This window comes from Phalaenopsis equestris, unplaced genomic scaffold (genome assembly GCF_001263595.1).
Source record: "Phalaenopsis equestris unplaced genomic scaffold, ASM126359v1 Scaffold000114, whole genome shotgun sequence".
NCBI lineage: Eukaryota > Viridiplantae > Streptophyta > Magnoliopsida > Asparagales > Orchidaceae > Phalaenopsis > Phalaenopsis equestris.
In genome coordinates this window covers 1257966-1268103 of record NW_018164556.1, presented here as the reverse complement: position 1 = coordinate 1268103, position 10138 = coordinate 1257966, and the positions used below count along the sequence as shown (strand labels likewise).

At 33.1% G+C, this 10138-nt stretch overlaps 1 protein-coding gene across 1 annotated transcript in view; it reads right to left on the bottom strand.

The window, feature by feature from the left end:
• The window catches only part of LOC110020968 (U11/U12 small nuclear ribonucleoprotein 59 kDa protein), a gene marked incomplete at its 5' end in the record, with an annotated part of 58906 nt that extends 51244 nt beyond the window's left edge, over window positions 1-7662 (bottom strand). Inside the window, 3 exons of the mRNA XM_020719276.1 lie at window positions 6678-6761; window positions 6982-7372; window positions 7514-7662. Of these exons, the coding sequence (XP_020574935.1) occupies window positions 6678-6761; window positions 6982-7372; window positions 7514-7662 (624 nt within the window). The remainder of the gene's footprint in view (window positions 1-6677; window positions 6762-6981; window positions 7373-7513) is intronic.
• Window positions 7663-10138: the final 2476 nt, after the last annotated feature.

Sequence of the window (10138 nt, the reverse complement as noted above, 5' to 3'; positions counted from 1 at the left end):
TGTCTAGAACCCCCCATTGAAACTAAAACTGTGAAGCACAAATCACCAATTTCAAAAATTACCCTGGAGTCGTCGCGACGACAGGAGCTTGGGGCCAACTTTGTGGGCAACATGGCGAGGGATTCAGACCGAGCAATAAGATGATCTTCTTCAGCATTATCCCTTCCTAATATAATGACAACCCATAGGGCTTCGAGGTAGCTCGCCTAGCGCGACGTAAATCCTCACGCATAATAACAACCCATAGGACTTCGAGGTAGCTCGCCTAGAGCGACGTAAATCCTCACCCTCTTTTAGGCCCCTGCACAACCAGGTTGTGCAGCATAAGTCCTAACTCGCTTTAGGTTCCGAGGTTGTTGTGTGGTACGACGTAAACCCTCCTTTCTCTGTGGGTTATTTGCATAATCGGGTATTATGCAAATGTAAGTCCCAAATAATAAAATTGGCAGGATTGAACATTTAAATAACATAATCTCTAAAAATACAGCCACACAATAGGATAGTTTGAGAAGTCACTGAGGATTCCCCTCTGGATCTGTGACATCCCCTACTTTTTTTTTCCTTTGGACTCCTAAAATAACTGTTCATATTTGAGCCACTCTTGTTTGCCTTTCCACGTCCTACCGTGAGAACTTAAACTTTGGAATCTTGAAGACTAGAACAACTGATCATTATCGAGAGTTTTCTCAAGTGACTCCCGTCACTTGGGATGTAATTAACTATAGAAGTTTGTCTCTATAAAGAACTTAGAACTCAGATAAAATAAATCATATTTAATCTTTGTATTAAATAGGGGAACTTGTCGGTCATACATAAAAGGTTCGCAGACCAAACGGATGTCACAAATCTCTTAGTTTGCAGGATTGGGTCTATCGCCGATATCTACACTTATCTTTCGGGAGGGTGTAGTATTCGCGGTATCGGGCACGATTAAAATTAAAACATACTACTTTCAAAACTCAAATTATATATCTATTATATTAAATTAAATTTCAAAAATTATTTTAATATACCATATTTTCAAATCTATCGAAAAAGTTGACCGACACCGCCTACCACCTAACTCCCACCTTGCTGCCATCCTGCACCTCCGCCTTCCAACACACAACCCCTCTCATGCCACCTACCCGTTGTCCCAGCCTCACGAATCCCTTCCCCCACATCTCAGTTGTTGTCCTAACTTTCCCGAACTAATTCCCTAACCCCTAAGCATTGTATAGTCACCCCAAATAGCAAATCGTTGTTGTTTGGGCTAACATCTCTTGTCGTCTTGTTGTTCCAATCGTCCATCTTCCACTACATGGAAATCTCTTTCTTAAATTGTCGCCATCTCTCCAAGCTCCTAACCATCACCACCATTGCCCAAGATCCGTCGTAACACAAGTTTGCGTGTCATGTGTGTTGTATTTCCCCTTTCTAATGTTTTTTATTGTAAACACATATTTGCTCCCAATAAAAATATTTATTTTTTTCTAATGTGGTTTGGGTTAACTCTGATATCAGTAGATGTTTTAGATTTGACTTTTGTTAAGCAAGGGAGAGGTAAATCTAAAAAGACTTAGGCAGGTTGAATACAAAATGATCTTGATTTATTAGAATTGAATGAAAACATGAAACTCAATAAGGCGCGATGGAGAAAAAGGATTCATATAGCTGACCCTACTTAGAGAGATGAAGGCTTCTTTTTGTTGTTGTATGTATATACACACACTACAATTTTGTTCACACACTGATGACAACCATATAAGATCTAATATTTTGATTACTAATATTTGTAATTCAAGAATGACAACTCCAAACTGAATCAACCACTCGACTAATTTAATATGGGAGTATGTATATATATGTATGTGTGTGTGTTCTATGCAAATTTTGTGAAAAACCAATAAATGTTAAAATTTACTTTAGGTATGTTTTGCTTGTTTTAGTGGAGCTTAACCGTAGCTAATAAGATCAAAAAGCTACTGTTTGAATGAATGAATTTACCTAAGTGGTCTTAAATTGCGAAAATCATGGAAGCTTCATTGACTTGAACCTCCTCCTAATCATAAATATTAAGACTTGAACTTCAGCACGAAGGAGACCCAATGATCATGTGATTGCTATGAAACCCATATCACCCTAATTCAGTGGGACGTGTACATTACTCACAAAGCAAATGAAATTTGAGAAGTCATGAGACATAAAAACTCAAAAGTCAAAGATATTACCCGCATCTATAAGATCAAGACAAACTCTCAACCACCGAACAAGGCAATATATTCTTCTTTGAAAATTTTAATTCATTGAAGATTTTCTAGTTAGATTTAGATCAAGAAAAACTCTCAACCACCGAACAAGGCAATATATTCTTCATTGAATATTTTAATTCATTGAAGATTTTCTAGTTAGATTTAGATTACTACCGAGATCTCAAGTTGAAATATAGTGATCATATTATGATTTTAAAAAATATATATATAAATAATATATATATAAATAATATATATATATAAGAATATATATATATATATTGAGAGAAAGGAACTTTTGAGTTTCTTGTAGATTTAAATATAGAATTTGATTAGGTTCGCATCCAAATTTTGAGCAGGAAGATCATGGCCTTTTATATTGAAGTTTATCCCTTGTATGGCCTGAAAAAGAGGGTTCCATTAGAAACACAGCCCGTAAGAGTCACCTATGATAGCCCTAGAAACTGAGAGTGGATAATTGATTACAACTGAATCCTCCAAAAATGAAGGACGGAAATTCCACCCAAAAAAAAAAAATTGTGGTGTAGCTATTACAAGAAAGAGCAAACAAAGATAATTATTGACAACTACATGGGAGACCTCAAGCCTGTGGCGGATATACAAAAAGATAATCAAAAGGATAAACTCATTTTATAAAGATTAGAGGATTCCGCTTTGAAGGAATTAACAGGCTAAGTGATCTTCTCAAATCTCTAGCAAAGCCATATGAGTCAAGCTCTCCATCCTAACATGGTGAGACTTCTAATCTTCTGTACTTTTAACGCCTAAAATAGTTCCTACAATACCTAAGTAATTGACTTTGGTGCCAAGTAACTACATGGTAAAGTGATGCTTATCTTTCAAACCTATCAACCCAAACTAAAAAATAGAAACATAAAAATAGTTGACGGCTCCTTAACCACTATTGCAAGTAATAGTTCATTCTTCCTTCATTTGGTCTCAAAAACATTTTAGATGCCCCTCATCTTATTGGAAACTCTTTACCTATTCGTAAAAGAACCCAGGATCAAAATTTCAAGCTGATATTCTTTATTGATCATAGTATTATTCAGAACTTAACTGCGGGAAAGAATATTCAGCAAGCTAGAAAAATTTGGGCTACAACTACTTGAACCAGCAATGTTGAAACAATCATTCATCCTTTTCCCTCATGGTTGCTTTTAATAAGGACACTGGTTGTGACATTATTATTAATTAAACCATCAATCTTTTCAAATTCTCACACATATGTCCTAACAAGATTGCAAAACATCATAAGGTATGCTTTCCTTTGAGTGAATCTCAATATCTACTCCTTTCATGTTGATTAAAACTGCTATTTGGGGACCTTAAAAAACTTTTATATCTCTGAAGCTAAAGAATCTATAATATTTATAGACGAATGTACTCAAATGACATGGAATTGCATTATCAAATAAAAATACAATGTCAATCACATATTCTCCAAACTTTATTACTATGATAAAAGATCAAATTTGATTCAACTTCAAGAGAATTAGGAACAATAAGCCCAAGATTATTTTAACCAAATTTTGTGCCTTTTCTTCATCAAAAAATATATTATTCACCAAATTCAAAACAACACATCATAAAACAAATAAACATCTTCTTGATGTTCCCACAGCTCTTTTCTTCTTAAATAAGATTCATAAAAATATTGTGAAGAAACCATCCAGACCTCAATATAGTTGACTAATATGACAATTTCTAGAGTAAATGATTTCAAATGTCCCCTTAACTACCACATTAATTTTTTTCCCAGAGTAATTTATTCAAACAATTCCTCCAAAAGCATCTGGTTGTCTTAAGTACACATTTATTAATAGCAATAGGATATCTTAAACCATGCAACACTTAAGTTTATCTTCCGAGATATTCACACACTCATTCAAAAAAGAAACAAATGCTATTATCCATAAAAAAATAAAAGAATAAGAAAAAAAATCTTATATAAAAAACATGTCACATTTAATGAAAAACAATCATTCAATAATCAAATTTATCTTCAAGGAGAGAACAATCACATAGATGATAATTCTAAAGAAATTTATTTTTTTTCTTGAATGTTAAATTAAAATTATAAAGAAGAAACAATAACTTGATTCCACTAAGATTAACTCTCCAATTACTTAACTGCTCAAGATATGTATAAGGGCAAATGTAAATTAATTATTAATTTGTACATCACGCCAGTGGATTTGCTAGATTCTTACAAGCGGACAGAAGACAAACATTTTAAAATATAGATTAGGTGCTCGCATCTCCAGACAACCATTCAAATACATTGAAAAGTATGCAATTGCACTGCATTATTTTTTCTATAAATGCATCAAAAATCATATAAGTGTGTTGTGCAAATGCATAGAGAGATGTTCCAACTAACATGTTAAGGCGGTGTTTGGTAGTTGCCACAGATTTACGTTAATAGGATTTATCATATCGGCGAAATTCAGTTAGTTTACGAGGGAGAGAAAGCACGCGAGAAATGGCGACGTAAATCCATGTAATTCGCCTGATAGTCGGATTTGTTAAATATAAATTTACGTAGCAGAGGAGATCGGACGAGGAAAAAAAAACATAACGGAAGAAAATTGAATTTGACAAAGAGTTGGGTTTGGTTTTCCCTCTTTTTGGTGTTTAGCTAGATTTAGATGAAATTCGTCGCTAAATCCTATTAAAAGTATGCTACCAAACACCCCCTAAATGCTCAATCATAAGATCTAAGAATACTACGAAAAAAGAATATAGATTTAAGCTAAATATAATCCATCTTGATAAATGTGCAAACCATCTCAGTTTTATGAAAATCTCACTTTTCAAAAAAAAAGATAAATTCAAAACTATCAACTTGCACACGCTCTCGAATGGGCTACTCATCTATTGGGCAAAGTTAAAATAAAAGTCTGACCTCCGTCAATTCAATCCTCCTCCTTTAAGGACAAAAGGAAATAGAATTAATGCTTTTAAAGATGATTAAATAATATTTTTTAGGTAAATGACAATTATAAGCATTTAAAATATTCTTTAATCAATTCTTCGATGGTAGCTTTGTTGATTATGAATCTAAACTGAATTAGTTTATCTTCAAAATTATGCTAAAAAAACGTGAATAAACTCAATTTATTGAAGTTATAAGTTTGATCTTTTATAAGCCAGATAAAATAGACAAGATACAAAATTACCTAAATCTCGGATAATCTGCATATTAATCATACATTTAAACTGGAGAGATTTATTCATAAATTTAAATTTTCAAATCATAATATATTCATTAATTGAAACTTATAGCAAATCTCATTCACTTCTCAAAATCATTTGTCAATGAAGATAAATTTATGATTAACCTAAACTCACAAATAGTTAATATCGTATTAAATATAGCATTATAGTAACACTCAAGATAAACTGCACCAATAAGAGTGTGACCCAAGTCCCTTATCGAAGTGGTTTGGCCCAATAGCTCCACACATGAAGAGATTACAACCAAAGCTCTCTGACCTAGTGATTTGACCAATATGCTCCACTATATTACAATCATGATTACAGCCCATAAGTTTCCAAATAATTTAGGCCTCTTTATGTTAGTTAAGATTGGTTCAAATTAGTCCCCTCAGACAAACACCAACCCAAGTCTACAAAATTTCATTGGACGAAGCAACCCATGCTCCTAAAATAGATCCTTCTATTAAGTTGAGTCGGCTCCTTGTCTAAGTAAACCCACAACGACAAAAACAAGAAATTTTGGTTGGGTTTGTTATCATTCCCTCTACCATGCACTCTTAAGCTCGCAATGATAAACTTTTCAATCTAAAATCCTAAATTCACTGATACTATATGTTGAGTAATCAGCATCATAATGACTAATCATAATAGAAAGTATTCTCCCCTTATCGAGATGGGTAGTTAACCATAAAAGCTTACTCCTCCTATGGGAAAGCTCGAACTTCACATCTGAAAAGTCATCATTAAAAAACCATGAAATATGTGAGTGGTGTCCTATTACTATCTCATTTGTTTTCTAAAAATTTGACCTGGAAGGCTAGAGCATAATGTAAAGCTCTCTTCCTCATTCACTTTTAGAGAGTTCAGGGGGCTTATTTTCGGAACCCGCATGCCTGAGATCTTGACTTTGCATTTGATAGAAGTTGTGGATATTAGAGGCCTTACAATAAAAGAACAACAATTTCATAAGAGAGTGGAATAGTTCTGTGACTTAATGATAATCAGTTCATGAACAATGTACAGGAATCTATGAATATAAACAATGTTTTTAAAAGAAGATTATTTGTGAATCTTTTCAGCATGAGCACATCAAGGTACAAGTCAATTCAAATTAATTGATGGCTTGTAGCTATTTACAAAAGCAAATATCCAGATATTTTATCACATATAAAAACTAACATCTACAAATAATGATAGTTGTACCTTGCGCTTTGCAATGTCCTTGGCAATCTCTCTTGCTCTCCACTCATCAGCCTCTTCATCCACCTTATCATATCCATCGTACTCCTATTGGGCACAAGTAAATCACCAAAACAGCCATCATAATCATAGATTTAAATATTTAAGGAATAGCATGCAACAACCAAATTTACCAGCATGCTTTTAGTAAGGTAGGATGTGCAACAACCAAATTTGCCAGCATGCTTTTAAAAAGGTAGGATATGCAAATTTTTACAATCTTTCAGAAAGGAATAACTGCATAATCTAAAAGTCAGACGCAAGCAACCTTCCGCAGCAGCTCTGCAACCTGTTTTCTTTTTCTCTTTTTCCAATGCTTATTCCTCTTGTACTTCTGCTGTTTTTGAGCTAACCAAATTGCCATGGACTTATCCTCCCATTGACTTGTCTCACTGGAGATAGCATTAAATGGGGCAAGTTGGCTTTTTAAGGTTGCCATTAATGAGTTTGCAGCTTCTAAAGCAAGAGATTCTTGTACTTCAGGACAAATTTTTTTCTCTGTGATTATCTCAGCTAACTCAGAAAACATTTCATTCCCAAAAGAATCAAATGGAGAAGAAAGTAAGTTCTTTCCTTTCAGTTGATTAAAAGGAAATCCATCAGCTTCACCGGTACAATTGGATCTCTTGATTAAATAAATCCCCTCTAGTTCTTTCTGCCTGCCAATGAACACAAATTTAAAAAAAAATAATTAATTAGATCATGCCTATGAGAAAGGGCCTGGCTGACCTAATCTCCAATGTGCCTCAGATAAATATAACATGTGTTTTGTGATCAAATATGACACCATAAATACATACACTGATTTTAATAGATGAAGAGTTTCCTGCAAGTTCCTTAAATGTTCGTGCACTTGGTCTGCTCGCCAAAAGGTATTGGAAGCATGTTGAATGGCTTGTACTGTTTGCAAGCTAGAAGGCCCTCCAGATACTAATTGTGTTGGAAAATATCATCTCCATATTTGTCAACCAAAAAAAAAAATAGCTGCACGGGGAGTGCTATCAACAAATCAGCAACCAATTCAATGAGTAATTATTAAATCAGCAATAGAATATGGGTAACGAACAAAGACATAAATCCCAGAAGGATATGAGGTTCAAGAAAATGAAGCATAAACAGCAACATCTTAAAAGGAAGCTATGACCAAAAGGTTTGAATGTTGGTAAGTAAAAATTTTATAAAAGAAAAAACACCAAATGCAACATTTGATAAGAATTAAGATGGGGGAGTATGACGCAAAACCTAATGTCAAACCTTGAACGAATACAATTCATAAATGAAAAGCAAAAAAAGGTACAGACATCACGGATCACAATAAAAAAATGGAGAAAAAAGATATCTTCTTTATAAGAAATATAACAATGGAAATGGATAGAATACGGAAGTGTTATTATGATGAACTGAGGAGAACAAGGTCATGTGCTAATGCAACTTGTACTCCATGAACTCCTATAGAATGAAACCTTGGGTACAGATCACACCATGGAATAATCAGAATTCCATAAATTCAAGCTTTTTTACATGAAAAGCAACAGAGGTTTTTTCATGCAGTTCAGAAAAAAAGGCGCCAAATCCATGCGTGACTTTTTTTACAGGATTAACTTAAACTAAGTAGTTCTCTAGGTTGCATCTCATTAGTAATTTCCTAGTCAACCAAGAACGAGGAATAGGCTTTTAAGTGAAAATAGTCAAAAGAAGCTGGTGGAAGAGAATATGATAGTGACGACAAATATTCAAGTAGGAGTACACAAAGTAGCTGGTGAAGGATATTTATAGCAAAAATGAATTAATACCAAACAGCATTTCTGTAAGAATAGTTGGAACGATGTCTTCATAAAGCAGTTCTGATCAGCCAACTATTTAACAAAGGAAAATTGCAACCATAAAAAATGAAAAAAGGAAGGATAATGACTCATATACCGATTCCATACACTGACAATGCTAGCCATCATGATGATGGCCCTTGTGGAAGCAAGAAATTTAATGAAAGATACAAACTTCAGACAGGGAGAAAGACAGGAAGAGAAGAAATTTCTGCCAGCAACATCAGGTGCTCAGTAAGTTCATAGGATTCAACAACATAGCACACATGATCATTGACCATAACAGCAAGACTCCACTACCCCAAACCCTCAGTGTTTACACGCAAATCTACTAAAAGTTACTCTATATAGATCTTCTGTTCTGGAAAAAGTTAGAACAATGTTTATATGGTTAGTGCATCAAAAGAAAAAAGTTTTAAATAAATTTGGTGTATTGGATTTAACAAAAGAAGCCGTGATACAAACTCATGAGTTGCTCTATAACGATTTGATATCAAGCCAATTTAAACTCAACCTAAGTTTGGCTCGAAGCCATTTGATTTGATCTCAAGCCAAGCAAAATCTGGGTTGGTCTTATCCGATCTCAAGTTGAGTAGATCCAAAAAAAAAGCAATTCATCCATTATTTTTTGATCTTTTGGTCCAGCATAAATACATAAGCTCTCACACAAGCCAGCCTAACAATATGGAAAATCGAAGTGAAAACAAACTGTCAGACATAAATTTTTCTTTAACTTATATTTATCAAATTCACCAATATAAATCTCTAAGTCATAAAAAAGCAACCTCAAAGGCTATAAACAGATTCTCTCCTTTCACCCATTTAACTTGAAAGAAATTTTCGTAAAATATTCATCAATTATTATGTGAGTTAAATAATTTAGTGGCTAAATATATTTTAAATTATGGTAATTCAATAACTAGAAATCAATATGCATGTAAGGCTTTGTACACAATATTATAACTTTCTCATTCGTACAATCAAATGAAATAGATTAGAGCTTGCCATTAATAAAAAAATATATAATCATCAAATATTATATTTCTTATTATTTTAAGTACTTTAATTACTTTATATAAACACTCATCACAAAAGTACTATCTAATTGTACCTTTAAAAGACAATCATCTCAGTAATGTTTTCCAAATCTAACTCATAAGAGTAAGTCACCTTTTGTGGGCTATACGCGTCCCTAGATAGTATCACAAAGGATGACTCAATCCTTTGACATGCCCATACACGCATTCGTATATAACATATTATTTTCCATTTATCTAATCAAATATTTAATTAAATAATATATTTTGCATTGTTAATAAAATAATCATTGAAAGTTAACATATGAAGTAACAAAATATCATTATTGTCAATATGAGACATTCGTGAATGAAGAGTGAGAAAATCAATTTGAACAACTTTCAAAATAAATTTTGTACAAACAATAACTATACTCGGTTCATATAAGAAACTATAACAATTAATGTTAAGTTTAAGATAACTAAACCTTTACTACAAAAAAGAAATATAGTTGCATACGGTATCCGAAATACATATCTGTTTTTTTTTTTTTTTTTTTTTTTTTTTATCCTTTTTTTTGGTGTG